Genomic DNA, 21,896 nt, shown 5'->3' on the forward strand with positions numbered 1-21,896 from the left:
CTCCTTGCAGGCATCTTGTGTTTGTGCTGATTTGGTGGCTATTTGTGGTCAATTTGTGTCTCCTTTTAGCCATTTTGAATCTTATGTTGGTCATTTTGTGCTTGGTTGTTGCCGTTTTGCATCCATTTGTCTTTGCTCTGTCTGTTTTTCACACATTTGAGTCTTTTTAGTTACTGTGATTGTCTTTGTAGCTGGTTTGCTCTTTATGCTAATTTTGCTGTGCTTTGCAGTTGCTACGGATCATTATTTGTTGTTTTGCTTTCCTTTATGGTCATTTAATTGACTTTCCAATAAGAAATGTTAACTGTCCCTTCAGTGTATACAACAATCTGATTGATTTCAAATGTGTTTGAAATTTGTGCAACTAAATAAAAAAATATTGATTATGACCGATTTCATAATGAGGCCCTGTTTTTAATTAGGAATTGATTGTTTAGCCAAAAAAAATGTCAGAAAATTGTGAAAAATGTTCACCATTACTCCCTGAAGCCCAACTTAACACATTCTAATGTTAAAAAACTAAAATACTGAGTTATTATTTAAAAAAACTAAACTAAAAATAGCAAATATCCGCACAAAATAGTCTAAAATAGGTGATATTTTGGCTTATGATCAGACTTGTTCCCAGTAGGCAACAGTTAGCAGGTGGCTTGAAGCCCTGGGCTCATTGTGTATTTAAGCATTGTTTTGTTTGCTATAGGAGGAGCTTCACATTCTTCAAACAGTAGTCTGACTGTCACTCAGCAGCAGTTTTACAAGTCTTGTCCTAAAAGAACAAAGCACTGAAATTTAGATTTTATCCTATTTTATGTACTTCGAAAACTGTATCTTCAGAAAATTTTATTTTAGCGTTCACTACTCTGCTGGGAATACATTTAAATTTACGTATTTTGTGGCACAAAGGTGGTAGAATTAGATTTATTTTTAGTTTTCTTTAAGCAAATGGACCATGAATGCCCTCTTGGACATAAATCTCAGTGATAGCACAGTTCTGCCAAACCCTTTAAAAACGTTTCAAACCACGTGCTCTCAAACAAAATGCAGTTTTCATGTGGTCGTAGGTTTCTTTATTAGGGCTGTAAATGTTTACAGTGAGCTACATGTGGATCCAGTGCTGGTGTTGGACAGATAAGAGGCGACTCTGCTCTAAGATAAAAGAGACGATAAATGGAAAAGCCAGCAGATGAAAAACTAGCAGAAAACTGCAGCCTCTTCACCTTGGAGGTATTTTTTTTATTAAGATATAAAATGTAAGTAATGTTCAAGTATTCATTTCCTCAGGTCTTAAACTGTGTTGTGGAAAACAGTCATTATTTTAAGCAACTTTGCTTCTTCTAAACTCTAAAACACACTCAGTGACAAACAAACTCTGGATTCCAGATCAGAGAGGAAACGGAAATGATGCAGAAAATTGGATTTCTTTTGCATCTTAACAGTGTGCAGTTATGGAAAAATGACTAAAAAATGAACGGATAAAGTCGCATGTCACACTACTCATTCTCTCTGCACACCTACATACTCCTGTGCGATTTGTAAGCAGTTTACAGCAATAGTTTGACCTGCACAGCTTATAGACATGTGTGCTTTTAATGCATCTATTTCTCACCTTCACTCACAGAGCACTTTTTCAGGAACACCTGCTTATTCAGGCATTTATCCAAACAGGCTAAATTATAGCATAAACTCCTGCAGACACACATCAGAATGGGCTGAAAATGTGACTTGATGGTTGTTTTCAGTGTTTCTCAAGCTGCTGATCTACTAGAATTTTACCACGATAGTCTGTGGAGTCGCTCAGAGTTGTGAAAACTAAAATGCCTTGTTGATGAGAGGTTAGACTGGCTGAAGCTGACAGGAACCACTTTTACCCGTCCAAACTTGAGGTGGATGCACTACAGTAGCAGAAGACCAAGTTGGGTTTCAATTCTGTCAAACAGGAACAGAAATTAAAGGCTGCAGAAGCTTAGCGTCATCGAAACTGGACAGCTGAAGGTGGAACAGCCACATCAAGACACAAAACAACCACAAAGACACACCACACAACCACGGAAACACACCAAACGACCACAAAGCACACCTATTAACCACAAAGACACACCACACAACCACGGAAACACACCAAACGACCACAAAGCACACCTATTAACCACAAGGACACACCACACAACCACATCAAGACACAAAACACAGAGAAAGAAACCCAAAACAATCACAAATAGACCCAAAAACAACCATAAAGATACAGCAAACAACACAAGAAGACACTAAATAACCACAAAGACACATCAGTTAACCACAAAGAGACTCAAAACAACCACAAAGAGACACAAAACAACTACAAAAACACATCAATCAACCAAGAAGAAACACAAAACAACCATAAAAGGAAATAAAACACGCACAAAAACACAAAAAAACAACCACAAAGAGAGACAAATCTATAACTAAGAGAAAAAAAATTACCAATAAATAACCACAGTGACACAAAATTACCACAAAGAGACACAAAACAAACAGAATGAAGGATTAGAGCTATACAAGTTAGAAATCAAATAACAGATACACAAATAAAGAGACACACAAACAACAGTTACGGAAAATCCTGAATTTGAATGACTGAATTTCCCTTCGGGGATGAATAAAGTGATTCTATTCTATTCTAAATCCCCATAAGAGACTCACACTGACAGCGGGACACAAAACATAAACAACAAAAACAAGTCACAATTCAACTGTTTTAAAGCAAAAAATGGTCAAAAATTACCACAAAGAGACACAAAACGACCAAACAGAGTCTTTAAACGCCAGCAAATGCTTGATAATGACCATAAAGACTAAAACTGGTCAGCTGAAGGTGGAAAATGTCGCCTGATTTAATGAATCTGGTTTAAAACTGCAAGGAATGTTTTCTTAATTATGGGTTGGATGCCACTGACTGTCTTGGTGTTGCAGCTGAAGTTGTGGATTCCTTTATAGCCACAGTTTACCATCTTCTAATGTCTTCTTCCAGCAGCTTAATGCTCCAAGTCATGTGGTAGAACAGGAGTTAAAAAGTCTGCAGAGGAAGCTTTGCAGCATCTTTGTGCCTCCATGAACTGTAGCTGTTAGGTGTTCCTGATAAAGTGCTCACTGAGGGTCTATTTACCTGTCTTTGTTCAGCTTTCTTTCACTCAAGTCTTAAACTGTAGTCTTGGAACTGTGTGTAAGTACACTGAGAATTCATTTCGCCTAAAACCAGGTCCTTCCAGCTTTTCCCCGACAACAATCATTAACGGAAATAATTAGAGCAAAGAAGACAAACGAAGACAGAAAGCGTCATTCTCTGAGCTCCAGCTTTCCATCTCGGACCCTCCACCTCCAGCGCTGACATCTGTCTGGAGCAGGAACGCATCGAAGCCACAGTCCAGACTCTCGGATCTCCTGTTCAAAGGACACCAACTTCCTGTCCAGAGTCTCCAAAGTAAAGGCTTTCCCTGAGATCTGTGGGACAGATGGGAGAGTTCATGAGGATTTTTGCTTGGCTGAGTAGCAAACCTCAACACCAACTGATATGTATTGCAAAAAATAAAATTAAATAAAATTAAATTAAGTGAAAATATGCATAAAAAATGATGTATACTGAGACGTTCAAAAACATTTGTGTAGATTTTCATAGCTATTACGTTAAATGTGTCAAAACAGGGGATATCTGAAAAATATTTGATGACATTATAATTTTTACATTTATTTTAACTATTTATGTCAAATAATTTTAGTTTTCTTGAAATCTTATAGTTGATTTTATTTTACATCCAATTTGTAAATTCAGTCTATTTTTGCTTTTGTTTGTTTCTTGATCCTTTATTGTGTCTCAAAATTTTGGGAAAAAAAACCTGTGAGCTACAGTTTTTTCTAAACAATGTACACTGTAAAAATGTAGGTTTCTTTTAGCGGTATTGAACTGCATCTATTTTACAGATATTGTCTGTTTTGTTAAATTACAAATTATATCAAGTCAAATCTAAAAAAAAAGCATTGAATTGTACATGTACTGTCTAAAATCTGCTGAAAAGATGATTTCACAAATATTTCTCACTATTTGAAAGAGAAAATACGTATAATAAAGAATGAAAAATAGCAAAATATCCTGTAAAATCTCAGAAAAAGCATTAATTTAAAAATATCTTTATTGTATAGATAGTCGCTGTTCTTTAAATATTTTTTTTCTGGTACCTTTGCTACCACATTTTTTATTTATTTTTGTTTTTTTTACAGGAATTGTTTTTACAGTATACCCTAAAACCATCCAAACTATTCAAACAAACCGTTTCCACCTCAGTCTCCTGTTCCACACCTGATCACTGATTCCTATAGCAACGTGACCCACTTTGACCAGACGACGTTCTCGGATCCTCAGACACTCGCCCTGGACGTTCTCAATCCAGATGTCAACACCTGCAAATGTCAGAGCATTTAGAAAAAATGAAGCCAGCAGCGGTCAACCGGCCTTTAACACTCCTGACATCTTACCCTCGGAGCAGTACGAGGACGGCTGATTGGCCGAGGCCGACCACTCCAAATGTGCGTCTGTCTGACTGTTGCAGGACGAAAAGACGCCGGAGCTGAGGTCATCAGAAGAACGGTCGGAGTCCTTAAAAGGGAAACAAACCTTAATTTGAGTTTTGCGTAAAGTAGTTTTATGTGTACACAGACATTTACACATTTGTATCTTCATCGTACCTTGTCTGAGGCATCGATCTGCGACGTGTCCGAGCAGCTGAAGCAGGACGGAGGGTCATCACGGGGTTCAGGGGAGGGCGTCTCGATCGTGGTGCCTAAAGGTACATCTAGGAAGAGGAAGACATATAAACATCTGTTAGTACAACATCTGTCCTCCTTTACTTCTCTGATTCAAAGCTAATGCTTTCTAATCTGCAGGTACTGGCCTCATCAACCTGCCAGTGTTCATTGTCCTTATGAACAGTGTTAAGTGTTTGGAGTTGTCTTTCTGCTCTCATTCCACACCAACCAGCTGAGGTAGATGTCTGCCCTCCCTGAGCCTGGTTCTGCTGGAAGTGTCTTTCTGTTAAAAGCAGATTATTTTCTTCCCACTTGCTCAAAGGGAATTGTTAGATTTGGTGGGTTTTTCTATATCCTGTAGGGCCTTAGTCAAACTTTTTAAGCTAGTTGGGAAAATTTGTAACATTTATCCTGTTTTTATCCCATTCAAAACCATTTTGGTCAAACTTCAACTTTCAGATAGTTTTAAGCATTAGTTTCCTGCTAGAAGACAATGACAGTGTTGTTTTGTTTCATGTTTGAGTGCATTTTCAACAAATTTATGCTGCACCGCATCAACTGCTTTATTCATTAATATGTTGATGGACAAAAGCCGAAATAACCAGATTCACAAGATGCTTTGCAACATCTCGAGCATCTCAGCAAGGCTCCCAGGACAAATTTTTCTGGTCATGAACATTACATTGAAATAGATGTAAAAACATAAAACGTTCTTTAAAGCGGTTCTGTAACTATCCAAGAGAGAGAAAGTCAAAGCTCTGGAACCATTTAGTAAATCACATCAGCTCCATTTCATTACAGCCACTTTCTTGGATGCAGTATCCTGATGAAATTTACTCCCAGCAAATGAAATAAAGTGACTTTGGGCCAGTGAACCTCTAACTCACCGTCTCGGAGGTATTCCAGTTCTGCTTCTGATCCCCAAGAATCATCATTCGCCTGTTGTCCTTTTTGCAGCAAAGGAAAAAGGCCTCTGAGAGCACGAAGGTACTCTGTGGACACATAAGAGTCCCATTCTTCTTCTTCCTCATCCTCATCACCCTCCTCCTCCCAATCCCCCTCATAGTCCTGGTCAGTTTTCAGCCACTTCTCCTGAATATATTCGTCCTCTCCCATGTAAATGTCCACTTCTGAATCAGAGCCAGTCTCCCAGTCTTTCTCATCGGTGATGTAGTCGTCCCGCAGTGATTTCGGCTCAGAGTCCCATTCCTTCATGAAGGAATCAGCTTCTCCTTTAGAGTCTTGTTCCGATTCTCCATCTGACCAGTCGTTGTCGTCCTCGTCCACTGCTGTGGTTCTCCAGGGACTGACCCAGTACATGGTGGGTGTAGTTGGGGGTTTATTCTGGGTGTAGGAGGCGTCTTCATTCTGGTTCTGTCCGTGATAAAGCTTCTCAAAGGCAGTTTTGATGGACCAAGGACTCAGACCTCCAACTGTGAAGAAAATGTTTGATGGAGTTACTTCAGATCAAAGATTTTGAGTTGAATCATGTCTTTTCACAGACAGCAGTAGGAAATATTCCCACAAAAATTATCCACAAGATCTAATAATGTTCTGTAGAAAAAATGAGATTCCTTTCATGACTCTGGCATACCAAAGTTGAATGGAAGGTTTAGCTGCATGTCATCATCATAATAAAAGGAGAAGTCATGACAGTGAAGAATGTCCACAAGAGGGAGCACATATTGGGAAAATAAAATAGGACCCGGGATTGATCCCTGAGGAACCCCAAAGTAAGTTTTGTATCATAAGTAGACATTCTTGCTTCTCATTGTCCACTGATAAAGGATGTTTTTTGGTATAAAAACATCCAGAGGAAATTCTAGCAATGCTTCAAACATTTTATTCAGTTCTCAAAATGTTCCTCTTAAAGGTAGAATCACGACATTGTGAACAGCCAGACATTGAACTGCTTTATTGAAAACTTTGATCCATATAAACCTTTATGTAGCACGAAATCCTTAAACTTGACTTTGTTATGCTATATTTTGGACTAATTTCACTGTAGATGTCTGTTATTGCTTTATATAGGAGGTTTTTATTTTATATTTGAAGCACTTCATATTTTTTTCCCTATTTTGCTTGACATTTTATGTTTGCAAAGTTCTGTCTAAGCTTTGTTCAACACATAATGAATGAAGTTTGTTATAACTATTATTTGATGTAGGGACCTGCTCTGAGGGCCTTGGTGGTTTTCCTCCAGAGCTCCTTTGCTGACGCTCGTCTCTCGGGGTCCTTCTGGAGTCCGGCTCTGAACACTTTGGCTGTGAAGTTGTTGCAGTTGGACGGTACCTCCCAAAGCGGTGGAGGCTCGTTGACAATCTGCCCGATTAAAACAGAAATGTCAAAACAACGCAGTGAAATTCTGCCTAGTTCTGATTAGAAAAGAAGATGAGCTTCTGACCTGAAGGCACAGCGGATGGGCATAGTAGCGTATCCATGGTTGGCAACCATTGAGCATGTGCAGTAACATACAACAGCTGCTCCAAACATCCGCCTTCGCAGAGAGCTGATCTCCTCGAGCCACCTCAGGGGCCATGTGGGTCTCAGTTCCAGGAAAAGCAGCTCCTACATCCACAAACACCGACTTTATTAATTACTGTTTGTGTCATCGTCCTCCCATCATCACAGCTTATGTTTCTTTACTTCACACTCACGTGGCACTAAATGCACACAGTGTTTCTATTTATTTCTGTGCACTGTGAGCTTCATCAATGAATTGTTCTCTTTGTTTGCATCCATACAACTCATGTGAAAGTCAGCTTACATGTCATGAGGATACTACAAAGTCTACAATAAGTATTCACCCCTCTGGAAGTTTTCCCCTTTTATTGCTTTTCTACACTGAAGCATGGGTAATTTTGCTTTTTAACAGAAATCTGCACAAAAGCACAAAGCCTATTTATAAATACCACAATGTTGAAAAACAATAAAAGGGGAACTTCCAAAGGGGTGAACACCTGTGAAATGTGTTAGTGTGGATGTAGTCTTAGTCAGTGCAGACACCTGATGTTTTCACTGTTTTTGGTCTTTAAAAGCAGCGACTTTCAGAATGAGCTTTGAGATTTTCAACACATTTTTAAAAAGGCAACATTTCTCAAGACGCATGAATCATAAAGTGACACACGGCGCTCGAAAGCAGCCCATAATACGACTCATAACTACAGATACGTCTTGTGAAACGTTGACCTTTCAGAGGTGATACATGTGTGGAGGAGTTGTTTATTGCACTATGAAGGAGGCCAAGCAGGTGGTGGACGTGTTACCTTTTACTCCAAAACAAGATCACCACATCAATCTAACCTGCTAAATCATATATCATGGATTTATTTTCTATATTTACAGCAATTGTTGGAGCTTAAACCATACGGGGGGCGGAAAGTCAGGACGTTTCAGCTTCTTCTGGGTTGCTTTTAGCTTGTTTATATATCAAAGATTAAAGGGAGGTTTCAGGGGATTTTTCGATGTCATCCTCATAAAATTACAATCTGCAGAGAAGACCTGTAGGGTCATAGCAGTTTGGAGTCGGTATTTAATAGAAACAGCTCTATGTAGCAACAAAACATCACAGTTATCTCTAATTTGGGATGAAAGGACATTTGCTGACTTGAGAAATTTCAGAAGTGTCAGTGTTTTCTGAAACTTTGCTATAATAATGTACATTTTAAAGAAGATTTTTGATAATTAATCAATCTCCGCAATTCAAAAAGTTACATAAACATGGAGGAAGTACAGAATTTTTAGGAATGAATGGCTCATTCAACCCTTGTGTCGTCCTGTGAGTCAAAATTAACCCGTTTTAAAATTTGAAAATGTGGGAAAAAAATAGTTTCACAGTGAAACGTCTGATGTCCACATTTTCAACATTTTTGGTGAAATCTTTGAACATATTTTGGTGGAAAAAAGTAATGTTAAAAATGTTTCTTAAGAACATTCTAATAAAAATCATGAGAACGTTCTTAAGAGAATATTAGACGTTTTACTGATATATATATATATATATATATATATATATATATATGTTTTCAGGATTTTTTTTGGGAAGATTTTTACTCATTTTTTGAAAATATTTACTAGAATTTTCTTGCCAATTTTGGGGGACTTTTAAAAATAATTTTTTAGGGAATTATTGGAATTTTCTTCGTGAAGGTTTTGCAAATTTTCAGAAATTTGGGGAATTTTTGGATTTTTTTCAGACAAGGAAACAATATTTTTTGGTGCCTGTAAATGAGGACAACAGGAGGTTTAAAATAGATACTTTATTTTATTTATATGATTAACTGTGTCCCATCCCAAATGTTTGAAATGTGTCACACTTTACTGCAGACGTTTCAGAATCCACTCACCCCTGAAGGCCTCGGCGCCTCGTCCGCTGTCATCTAATGTCTCTGAGAGACCAAAGTCACAGAGGAATGTGTCTCTGCAGTCTGCAGACAGCAGCACATTGTCAACTGGAATAAAATCAACACACAGGATTCGGTGAGACAGCTTGTTTTCATTTGGTGCTCATTATGAAACAGTTGACTGAGGACCAGGGGGCTGTCAGAGTGATGAGCAGACTCAGGGGCTAAAGCCTCTGCAGCTCTACTCCTGAGCACCGAGGTATCATCTCCAGAAATAAAACACGTAAACTTTGCTTTTCCCAGCGCTACATGAAGACCTGATAGGATGAGACGGTTAATTTGATGCGTGTTTCCTGAGCAAACCTTCTGGAAACAATCACAATGGAGGGGCCTAAATCTGAGCGAGCCCCTCCTGCCCAATCCGCTCAGCAGGATTAGTGAGGGTTTAGGGGTGAGGTGTCACTTCAGGATTAGGTAACATCACCGGGATGCTGGCTGACAGCACAACCCAAGGCTGGAGGCTTTACTGGGCTTCAGCTCTCCCGGGAAACGCTTCTGATTAGATCAGATGTGCAGGTAGAGTGGGACAGTGTGACTCTCACAGCAAACCACATATTTAGTCACGTGATTTGGTATCTTTACAGAACGTACACATGCATAACACACGCCTGTGCTCAGCGTAAGGTCAGGGAAGGAACAATCTTGGCGGAGTACTGCGTTTTCTGAATGCTTTTCTTGTCTTATGTTGTTTTTTTTTTAACACTTTTTGAATGTTACAACGTTCCACCATTTTTGATGTAGTTTTCTGCCCCCCTTAATGCCAGATTTTTGTAGTTTTTCACAGGACTAAATTCAAATGAATGATGTGTGTGCTTCACAGATAATCTGTAACACACACACATACACACACACGAAAAAAATCTAAAGAACTTAAAAAATCTAAAAAAATCTTCAGAATGTCATTTAGCTACATGAATGTATATTTGTATATTATCATCTCATTAACATGTAAGGACAAACACTTCATATACACTGTAAAAATCTAGAATAATCTCACATTGTGAATTTACACCTTTTTACAGAAGTAATATTTCCAGTTCAGCTATTTTAACATTTACTGAAGATGTTTTCAGAGTATTTTTACTGAAATAAAGTCAGAATATTTCCAGTTACCCTTAGAATTTTGATTTATTTCCCTAAATGCATGGCTGATCTGATGCTCACAGATCTTTATGACATGCTGTTTGAAACACACCTTTGACATCCAGGTGGAGCACCCTCCTGTGGTGCAGGTGCTCCAGCGCCCCCAGTGTCTGGTGAAGGTAGTGCAGGGCCAAATCCTCAGGGAGGCAGTTCATCTCCTTCAGGAGCTGGGCCAAGCAAGCTGGTGAGGTTCAGAGCAGTCTGGTTACTGTACTGACTATTTAAACCAGGGGTGTCCAACATGCGGCCCGCGGACGAAAACCGGTCCTCCAGAGGGTCCAATCCGGCCCCCAAAGTGTACAAATTACACAGAAGACATTAACTGCAGATTGTAAATTAGTAAAACTATAAATTTAAAATCATTTCTAGACCATGACAAGTTGTTTTGATCATAAAGTAAAATATTAGATTGTTCTTTTGTTGTTTTGTGTCTCTTTTTCATAATATTTCGTCTTTTTTTGTCGTTTGACTCATGTTTTTGCTGTTTTGTTACTCGTTTTGTGTCTTTCTTTGTCTAGTTTGTCTCTTTTTGTTGCTTTGTGTCTCATTTTTGTAATATTTTGTCTTTTTTTAGTCATTTGGTCATAAAGTAAAATACTATATCAGTCAGTTCCAGATGACTAAATGAAGTTGTAATGTGGAAATGATAAACTGAGGCTGAATGTTGTTGAAATTTAACTTATTTTTCTTTAGAAAATTTTCAGATTGTTCATGATGTTTTGTAAAAAGATACTTCCTTTAATGTGGATACTTTCAGAATGTACTTTTTTGCACTGAAACAAAGGAAACATGAGGAGTTGTGGTTATTTTTTAGGCTATTATGCTGTGGTTTTACTGGTCAGTGGAGACTAAACTGGACTGAATGTGGAACCTGAGCTAAGATGAGTTTGACACTCGTTTTTTACATTTACAGTGCAGGTGAGGGAGTTCACCTGGCTTCAGGTCCATGAAGAGCACAACGTTCAGTCCTTCTCTTACGGCTCCAAAAAGCTCCACAACTCGAGGAGAGTTCAGAGCGCTCCACGTGCTCACCTCCTCGCTGCTGAAGCCGCTCAGAGGAATCTGACATCAGCAGACAACAGTGGGATAAATGACATGAAATCCTTTAAATCAAATCAACGTTTCTTGGCTGTGGAGCTGCAGATTCCAGAAGCGTTGGGTGGAGCGTGTCGGGATCGGTCTGACTCACTGTTTCTTGGCTTACCCTCTTGGCAGCACATCTGAATCCAGTGCTGTTGTCCCGAACACAGAACACGTCACCGTAGGAACCGTTCTGGATGCGATGGAGAACGCAGTATTCCTCCCCCTCCCGGTACCGGCAGGTGTTGGGCTGCAGCTGCTGCAGGAGGCAAACGTGGAACGAGAAGCAAAGAGAGAAAAGAAGTGGTGCAGATAACGTCAGTACGCATGATGAGGATGCAGCTGGTGAAAAATAACATCAATAACCTGTTATTCAGTCTGCTTTCTTTAAACTTGTCACAGCTTTCTCAGTGCTTTTTAAGCTGCATTTAATTGAAAACGAACATAGAAACAGGTGAATGTTAGTGTTCCTACTGCGCTGGAAAGAACTACGCTCAGAAAGGGTCACTGCTAGCCTAGCCGCGCTAGACAACCCACGGCAACGAATTTAATTCTCTGCCAGGGTGGGTCTAGTTACCCTCCATAAGGCTGGAGGCTGGATTCTCCTAAAACTAGCCGGACCAATCACCATGAAGTGTAGAGTCAGAAGGCGGGCGTAACTAAGTGACGACAGAGGCGTGACGATTCTGACAGAAACAACCGGCGCACAATAAACAGTTATCTTTTGACTCGGCTTTGGCCACAGCCCTTAAAGATTTGAAGCTAAAATTCAACTTGAAAGATAAACAAAGGACGGCACTGAAGTGTTTCATTGAGAAGAAAGACGTCTTTGGACTTATGCCGACGGGATATGGCAAATCCTTAATATACCAGTTGGCTCCGCTGGTTGGGAAGCTAATGGGACTTAGCCACAATCCGCTGGTGCTCTGGGAACTACGTCAGCCTATTCATTGCGCTGATTGGTTGTATACCTACCCAATTGCTGCAGAGTGATTTGATAGACAACCTTTTAGCCCGCCTCCCTCCCTTGCCTGGACCCTTGTGTCTTCAGAGCATGGGTCTAGCGCGGCTAGGCTAGGTCACTGGAGCATTTTAGCATCTTTTAGCTCATTATTTTGGCTTTACAATCCTGTTTTTGTTCACTCTGACCAACCCTGCAGCAGCTGTTTGTGCAGAGCTTCAGTTAACCCTCAGATTCTGGTCTTCAAAAACTCAAAAATTTAGTTAAAAGGAAATACAAAGATGACTTCAGATGAATGCTTCTCTGAGTCTGTGGGATGTAAATAGTTTATCAATGTTAACCAAAATCTAATAATCTTTCCATAAATATGGTGTTGACTAGCTGAACTACATTACATTTTTGCAGGGATTATTGTGACTGTTTGAAGCTATTGGTTGCATTCAATCAAATCTAAGATCTACTGCTTGTGGAAATGGACTCATATTAGGAGCTAAGAGTGAAGCATTTTTTGCAATAATTTTGACGATTCCTTCTTTTAAACTATCTCTCGTGAGTACATCAACCTTAAGCGAGTCCACACCTTTAAATACCGACATGACGTGACGCTTTAGGGTGTTTCTAGATGTGCATGAAATCTTTCTTTTTAAAGTTACTTTTTTGGTCTTTATTTGACAGGTTTGCAGAGAGACAGACAGGAAAGTGGGGAGAAGACCTGTTTAGATCCTGTTTATGGGTCAACCGGTCGAGTTATTTGGGTGAAATCTTTTACTTATTGAGAGCAGTGTTCGGTGCACAGCTGAAAATGGGGCCAAGTCAAGTCAACGTCGGACACAAATAAAGAATACTGTGATTAAACTTGGACTGAGGCGTCTTACATGATGGAATATGAGTCCTTCGTTTGCAGGTTTCGAGCTCTTCCAGTTGTTCAGAACGTGTTTGATCAAATCCCTGTGGAAAGCCGACACAAACAGCTTTGGTATCTGTGTCACTTTGCCTCGCAGTTCATCAAAAACTGTGTCGTCGCAGCCAGAAACGTTTCCAGAGCTGTGGGTGAAGGTGCAGTCTGAAACTCCCAGCAGGCTTTGCTCGCAGCCCGTAGAGTCAGAATCCCAGTCCGCCTGGGAGGAAGAGTTAAATCCAGAGACCTGCATCAGGTCAAACGTGGAGTTGGAGGCTTCTACTCTGAGCTGGTCTCTCATGTCGGCCTCCAGGCAGAAAGACGAGTCCGACTCGCTCTCATGAGTGCAGAAAGATTCACAGTGGAGGCTGCAGTCGGAGTCGGAGCCTCGGTCGTCGCTGCTGGAAGTTTCTTCTGGATCTGCAGACCTGAGCTGGTCTTCCTCCAGCCTCTCACACACTCCTCTGTACAGGCAGAGCTCTGCTGAGTCCGTGAACTGAGGAGGAGGAGGGATGATGTCGGTGGACGTGGACTTCAGCCAGTCGATCTCCTGAACCCACAGACCCCTGATGACCGGACGTTCCTCTCCGTCCTGCTGGTTCTGCTGGGTTCTGGGTTTCCTGCGTTGTTTCCTCTGCAGGTGGTAATGTGAGAGTTGATCAAAGTCCTCGTCTTCTGAGTCACTGATCAGGGCTGCTTCTTTACTGAGAGGTCTGGAAATCAGAGGAAACGAACCACAGTCATTCCTCACATAGAGACTCATGCATGTTTTAGCTTCCAGCAGGTTCTACTGGGAAGTTCTGGACAACTTTTGACTTTCCATCTTGATTTTATTTTTACAGTTTAAACATGCATGAGCTGGAATGTCTTTTGTTGTTCTGGACTGACTAATAATACTAATTTCATTATTCTCTTTCATCTTCAGAGGGTGACACCAACAGCTGAAACCAAATTCCTTGTATGCTGTGTACGTACTTGGTCATTAAAGCTGATTCTGATTCAATTTTTTTAATAAAAAAGGAAGTATTTGTGAATGTATTTTATGTGCTTTGGTCTCAAGTTTCAGCTCGTCAGTCACCAAACATGGAAACAAATAATTAGAATTTGATAGGAGCTGAAATGCCACAGATTTGAGACGCTTTAAAGTCTATGTGTATAGATTTAGATGTGATTATATCAACTCTCACATGATTCTGACGGCCAGAAACTGCCACAGCCTGTGTGGGTTTACTGTACACATGTATTGTTTTCAGCCATATTTTACCACTAGGAGTCAGTAAAGTCTGACTTTATCAAACCCTAAACACATGTTAACAGATTTCATTCCAGGGTTGGGTCGTGGTCTGGGCCTCCTCCCCTTTAAAACACTTAGTTTATGGTATTCTGGTGAGCTTTTATGCAGCAATTTGTGTTTTCCTGTATCGATTTAAGGTGGAAATGCGTTTTAGTAAAAGAAAACACTACATTTGGTCACATTAGGTTAAGTTTGGAGCAGTTTTTCAAAATAAAAGTCCTACAGGGGGATAAATGCAGGTACAGATCCCACTGAAACCTACGCCGATATCTACACACGTGGCAGTCAGACTTAAAAAGATTGTGTCCTCGCTATTCGTGGCCGATCAGTAAGCTTCAGATAACTGGATGTTTGGGGATTCTGAGTTTATTTCCAGGACTTGTATCAACATAAAGTTGATGACCACAAGTTTGAAAGTAAAAAAACACGAGTTGTGTGGAGTGAGATGGAAGTTTAATCAGATCTCAGTAGCTTACAATTGATCTCTGCTGCAGGCTGCATTAGCATTTAGCATCACTCACCAAAACGTCCAAATAATTTATCTATATGAATGTTTGGGGGTTAGAAAGGCGTCAGGATTTGTTTTGCTTTTAAGCTGACAATACTAAAACAAGACTAAATCAGTGGATTGCTCCTTTAGTACAACAGCGTGCAGTGATAGTTTAAGCCTTTAATGCACAACATGGGTCAGGAGATACCTGAAAGGGTTAAACGCCAGCGTTCTCTAAACTTTCTGGCGACATTTCCTGTTACACTGCAAAAGCTCAAAATCTTCCCGAGTCTTTTATTTTTAGTCGAAATGTCTCATCCCACTTGATTTAAGATAAACGGACTAAACAAGTGACATTTCAGCGACATAGGGGGACTTGTTTTAAGACAACGCATCTTAAATATCTTGTTAAGTCAAACAATCTTGAAATTATCTTGTTTTAACCCTCATGTAGTCCCGCGGGTCAAATTGATTTGTTTAAAAGCTTGAAAATGTGGGGAAAATATATATATTTTCACAGTGAAAATCTCCACTTTTTCAACATTTCTAATGGAATTTTTGCACATTTTTTGATGGAAAAACAAAATGTCAAAAAAAAAGTTTCTTTAAGAACATTCAGAAAAAAATCAACCAAAATCCAGCGAAATTCGATGGATTTTGGTTGATTTTTTTTCTGAATGTTCTTAAAGAAATTATTAGAAGTTTTACTGCTATACATACATATATATATATATATATATATATATATATATATATATATATATATATAAAGCACTTTAAATATTTTTAGGATTTTTTTGGAGGATTTGTATTCATTTTTTGAAAATATTTACAATTTTCATTTTTTTCCTTTTAAAAATTTTTTATTTCTTGCCAAATTTGGGAATTTTTTTAAAAAAAATAAAACTTTCAAGGAAAACTTTAAAGGACTTTTCTTCCTGAAGGTTTTGTACATTTTTGTAAATTTGGGGATTTTTTTGCTGAATTTTTGGATTTTTTTTCAGACAAGGAAACAATATTTTTTGGTGCCTGTAAATGAAGACAACAGGAGGGTTAAGACACCTAAGCTTGACGATCCTGGTAAAATACGCCTTAAAATAAGTTTTCCCAGCTAATTTTAAGATCTCAATATTCTAAATTTCACATCTCATTTCAAGAAATCTGACCAAGACATTTTTCACTTGTTCTATTGGCAGATTTTTTCACTTATTTCAAGGTTAAAGTTGCTTGAAATAAGTTTTTTTTCTTGTTTTCAGAGGAGCATTTTTCCAGTGTAGAATTTCTCCTGTTGCAACACGGTGAAACAACTTTTCAACTTTGGTAAGAAGAACCTGAGTGGTCCTGATTCAACCCCAGCAAACACCTCCGGGATGATTGGACACCGTCAACGTTGGACCTCACCAACGCTCATGTGGTTCCAGGTTTCACAGAAGAGCCTCTATGTCCACAGACTTCTGCAGCATATTTAGTTCCACAGGCAGCAATGTTTCATGCATCGCACTGTTCTGAACCTTACTTGTGTTTCTATACCTGTGCTTCTGGAGGAGCTGGGATCGTGAGAAGGGGCTCTGAGTGTTGGTGGGGCTGAACTCCTGGAAGTCTTCCCCTGGAACAAACAGAAGATAGGAGTTTATATAGGGACTGAATGAATTTATCCAGTCATAGGTCAATGCTACAGGCAGGAGAAGATCAAACTTTCAAAATGTGTGGAAGTCGTTGGTCCATAGAATCTCCAGCAGATTTCTGTCCCGGTTATTGTCACCTTCAGTTAGTTGTAGCTGTAGAAAAAGCTCTTTTTGGGCTAAAACAACGTTCTAAAACATATGTGTCAAACTCAAGGCCTGGCCCGCGAGAAAATTTCTATATCTTGATAAGTTAGATTTTTTTTTAACTCCAGAACTATGTTTTTAAGTTCCACATACCTGTGACTGAATATGTTGTGCCATTGTACAATCACTGTGATCAGTTGTAATGCACACAAATAAATGTTAAACTGAGTCATAGTGTTGTTGAAATTACACTTACCTTAATCTCTGGTTGTGTCTAATATAATTTTTAAAAGGACAGTTCATTACATATAAAGATTTTTCTAATATACTGATTCTCCTTTGCACTAAAACGTTGGAAAAACTTGGACTTATTGTTACTTCTGGGTAATTATGCTATAAGTTTACTGGTCCGGCCCCTTTGGGATCAAATTGGGTCCCTGGACCAAAATGAGTTTGACACCACTGCTCTAAAAGCTCCATTTTACCGTTTTTCTCTGGTAGTAATGCAATTAGGTTAAAAACCAGACCAGCAGAGTGTTGCTTCTGGTTTTCCTGCACATTTGGACAATAAAATTCCTCAAATATTTCCTCAAATCAAAAGATTTTGGTCGTTATAAACAGTGATTTCTGGGTACAGTGATGCTGATAGAAAGTGTTGAAGCTCAATGCAAAAATAATTATGGAGAATCTGCTATTTATATAACATATATTTGCACCTTTTCCATCACTAACTACTATCTAAAAGTAAAATTAATGCATTTAAGGTTAAAAATAAGGTTCGCCATGCTTAAAATCGCTTTAAAGTGATTCAGATTTTGCATTAATTCTTGTTTCTCTGCAGGAATCAACCCACTGAGAAGAAAATCAATGCAGACGGTGTCGCCTCCATGCTGTGAGTCTTACTTTCAGCCTGAGCGACTATAGAAAGGCAGTGGTTCTCCTGGTGTCCCTCCGTGTCCACGTGTTTGGCGGTACCGAGCTGAATGACCCGGCTCAGGTGAGGAGCGATGGCCTGAACCAGCGAGTTCTTCTCCTCCTCACATCCCTCACCGTCGTCTTCTTTCCCCAGAAATGAGAGCTCAGAGCCGCCGGCGACGACGATGAACGGAGTGTTGGAGTTCAGCATCCTGGGAATGGCCATTCCTCTGTCAGGGTGCATCGGCCTGGGGGAGACTGGAGGACGAGATGGACAGAATTCACTTCAAAGTGATTCAGATTTTTGCGTTAATTCTTGTATCTGTGCAAGAATCAAGCCACTGATACCAAAATCAATGCAAACAAATCATTAAATTCAGTTCTATGAGTGCAGACACCATAATGAGCTTCAACCTGTCTTGTAAATCCACATAATTTCATGATTTGTATTGTTATTCGGTTGCCTTTTTAAGCACTTTAGATTCAGAAAATATATGCTCTATAACAAGATTATTGTCATTACATTACTATTATTGTTTTTCCGTAATTAATAAGAACACAAACCTCTCTGCTTCTGCATGCATCATGAGTCCAGCACTGAAAACAGTTTTCTTTCATTATTAAATGTGTTTTTAATGTCTGCAGATGAATCTAAAACGCGGTTCTGCTCTGATCTTTAATGTGATTTCTTCAGTTTAAGGCATTAAGTGTTTGTGTAAAATTTAAAGAATCCCCTAAAGGCTGCAGCTCCAGTTGTCACTGATTAAACTGCTTAGTCTCTATAATATTTTGCTCCCTTTTGTTTCCAGTTGATAGAACAGATTTGTGTAATGCGGCGGTATTTGCCGTGGTGAGGCGTGAATGAACGGACACTAGCGGTGGAGCAGCGAGGCGAGTATAAATAGCTCCAGAGATGCCTTCCACCGGCCGTCCAGCTGTCAGAGTCTCTCTCCTCAGAGCTGCCATGTTGACAGAAAAACGCCGGGGATCAAAACAGAGACACGTCAGACTCCGAGAGACGCCACTAAAGTCTGCAGAGTGGATGGATAAGAGTGGAAACCCAACAGGTGTGTTTGAAAACATGGACTTAAAGTATGAAAGTCTTCCTGGACATGCAAAGATCCAACCTGTAGTAGACAAACCCCTCCGTTCCCATGGTGCACTGCTCCTCTAAAGACACCTTTCCTTCAACATATCGACCAAACAGACAGACAGCAGGGTACATTACCTCTACAGAACAACCAGAAGCTCTCAGGTTGAAGCAAACGTCCAGGTCCCTGACTCTCCGTCCGTCTGTCCTGTGTCTTCTGTATTTTAGCTTCCAGTGTAACCTACCGGCTTTCTGCCCCCACAGGACCGGCTGATTGGTCCACCATCTGTGTGAGTTATGAGCTTTTACACCTCGGTTACCCCGGCCAACCCACCCACTCAGTCCTCTCCACCCACCCACCCACAGCAGCCTCTGGATGGATACTGTAGACGCCCTCAGTGACACTTGGATCTCGTCTGTTGAGCTGTTTTAGTCAGCGGGGGAAGAAGTTTTTAAATCTCTCATACTTAACCTCATTTCTATCTGATTTCAATTCTGTTTATTTAATAATATCCGCTCATGTAAACATGCAGAACTATTGTTAATCTCTTAAATTGAAAATGTCAATATTACCATTTTTACTCCATAAGAATATAGAGCAGTGAATAAACTTATTCATTCTGTTTTTTGAATGCTGTTTTATAGTGAACCTCCTAAAATATTGACTGCAAAAGTCTTTAAACTTCACATTTTGTGGTTGCTGTGCTTCTTATCCACAAGTGAATCAAATCTGAGGTTGAAATGCAAAAAGTAGAAAAGTTATGATGAACTCATGCACTTGGTGGTTCTTCTTCGAGTTTGTCTTCTTCTTTAAGTTTGTCATCGTCTTTAAGTTTGTCATATTCTTCGAGTTTGTCATCTTCGCGTTTGTCATCTTTTTCAAGTTTGTCTTTGTCGACTGTCTTCTTCAAGTTTGTCGTCTTCTTTGAGCTTGTCTTCTACAGTAGTTCTCTTACTGAAATGTATGGAAAACAAATGAACAAAGTCATTTTTAATGAAGTTTTCTGGAGTTTGTGTTATAAATATTGACACATACATTTTTGTTTTTATTGCAAATCTATACTGGTTATTAATATTAGTAATTTGTATCATCCCTAAGAAAGACTTTTGACTTCAATTTTTTTTTTTACCAGTTTGCAAGTTTTAGTCATGAAAATCTTTTTTTCTACATAATCGATGAATGAAAAGAATAGCGATAAATAATATTTACTTCGAGTTTTCACCTCTTTTCCCAATAATTTGCTGCATTCATTTAAATTCCACCTTTACAGTCCTTAAAATCATCTCCACATCATGATGCTGCCTCCACCGTGCTTCACATCATGATGTGGCTGCACCTGTATTGAATTACTTGCTTTAAAGAGAGTGAATACTTCTAATTGACATTACTTTGTTGAAATCCGTTTTCACTTTGACATTAAAGAGTCTTTTTAAAAAGATTTTCTTATGTAAAGAAGGTAAATTAAACCAATTATAAACCAATGTTCAAAGCAATAAAAGGGGAGAACGTCCCAGGTAGGCGAGTAGTTCTTTACGGACTGTATGTTTGGTACCAAATACAGAAACCAGCTAACATCTGCTGACTTTGTTTTTTTCTAACCGAGGTGACTGTCAGTGGTTCGTCTGTTTATCTTCCTCTGCAGCGACACATTTACTATCCTGAACAGAGACGACTGAACTCTACACATTCCTGCAGGAATTAGCAAAATGCCAGAGGAGGGAGTGTGTTTGTGTGTTGTGGGTGTGATCTGGGTGGAGGGTCTCTCCCTGGCAACATCTGAATGGGATCAGCAGCCGGCCAATAGTGAGGCGCTGCACTAAGTTTGCTCTCACGTCAACGGGTTTTTGTCACTTCGGCCCTCTGAGCTGTTGGTGGGTCAGTCGGCTAAACTTAGAAGTGAAAATCTTGACCGGAGCTGCTTCAGCTTCTTCAGCTCTCATTCACTCGATGGAAGGAATAAATCAGCGCTGACGAGGGTCTCTGAGGGCTTTAGCTACAGACCAACAATGAAACCAACCACTGTTCTAATTATCCTCATGTCCAGTCTTTGACATGCTGGTAAATATCAACAACACTGATGCTATTTTATGGAGATATCAGCAGAAGACTTTTAGCTTAGCATAAAGGCTGGATGGCAGAAGTTCTGGTCAGTTGAAAAAAACCCCAAAAATGTCAGACTTTTCTGCTGCTTTGAGATGATTTTGTAATGAAAGAAATGCCAAAACTGTTGGTCACCAGCTGTTACAGGAGAGAAATCTGAAGAGTCTAAATTCTGTAGTTTATATTTCAGCCTCTAAGATTAGAATATTTTTTAATTCATTTTGTTTTTTCTTTCCTCCTCTGTGACAGAATGCTGATGGTCGTTGTGTTGATAAACAAATGTTTGAAGACGCCATCTTGGATTTTGAGAGACACGATCTGCGTTTCATTATTTTCTGAGATTTTACAGATCAACCTCAGCTGCAGCCTTCATTAAAATCAGCTTTTATATAAAGCTAATAATGCTACCAGAGAAGGAACTGTATAGTCTGTGTAGCTCAGTTACTAATGCAGATAACGATTTCTAGATTTGGTAAACCGCGTAAAACTCACCCTGATCACCTTTAGAGAATACAGTCTGAACAGTTAACACATATAGAAAACCCCAAATATCGAAAAAAGATTAGCCAAAAAATAAAACTAAAATAAATTATATACAGAAGATAATTTAAAACATGAACAAAAAATATATATAACCCAAATATAGAAAAAAACAATAAAAATACAACATAAAACTAAAAAAATAATAAATATGTAAACGGAAATATAGAAAAAATTTAGCAAAAAACTAAAATAAAAACTAAATAAATTATACATTGGAGATATTTTTAAAAAATGAACAAAAATATATAACCCAAATATAGAAAAAACAATAAAATACAACATAAAACTAAAAAATAAATATGTAAACTGAAATATAGAAAAAAATTGAGCAAAAGACAAATATATAAAACTGAAAAATTCAATATATATATATATATATATATATATATATATATAATAGAATATAATACAGAATGAGCAAACATATATT

The 21,896-nt window shown here is 38.9% G+C and overlaps 1 protein-coding gene across 1 annotated transcript; it reads right to left on the reverse strand.

Annotated features, from left to right (window-relative positions):
• Nucleotides 1–1,212: 1,212 nt before the first annotated feature.
• LOC110961306 (microtubule-associated serine/threonine-protein kinase 4-like) lies at nucleotides 1,213–20,528 on the reverse strand. Its single transcript, XM_051939956.1, has 15 exons — nucleotides 18,961–20,528; nucleotides 17,721–17,990; nucleotides 16,579–16,654; nucleotides 13,242–13,977; nucleotides 11,530–11,664; nucleotides 11,258–11,387; nucleotides 10,378–10,506; nucleotides 9,126–9,230; nucleotides 7,184–7,347; nucleotides 6,951–7,101; nucleotides 5,667–6,212; nucleotides 4,720–4,826; nucleotides 4,510–4,630; nucleotides 4,334–4,434; nucleotides 1,213–3,480 (listed from the first exon to the last, which is right to left on the reverse strand). The coding sequence occupies exons 2-15, from the start codon at nucleotides 17,974–17,976 to the stop codon at nucleotides 3,316–3,318; spliced, it is 2,922 nt and encodes a 973-aa protein (XP_051795916.1). The 5' UTR covers nucleotides 17,977–17,990; nucleotides 18,961–20,528; the 3' UTR covers nucleotides 1,213–3,315.
• Nucleotides 20,529–21,896: the final 1,368 nt, after the last annotated feature.

The sequence above is a fragment of the Acanthochromis polyacanthus genome, chromosome 19 (assembly GCF_021347895.1).
Source record: "Acanthochromis polyacanthus isolate Apoly-LR-REF ecotype Palm Island chromosome 19, KAUST_Apoly_ChrSc, whole genome shotgun sequence".
Taxonomy (NCBI): domain Eukaryota; kingdom Metazoa; phylum Chordata; class Actinopteri; family Pomacentridae; genus Acanthochromis; species Acanthochromis polyacanthus.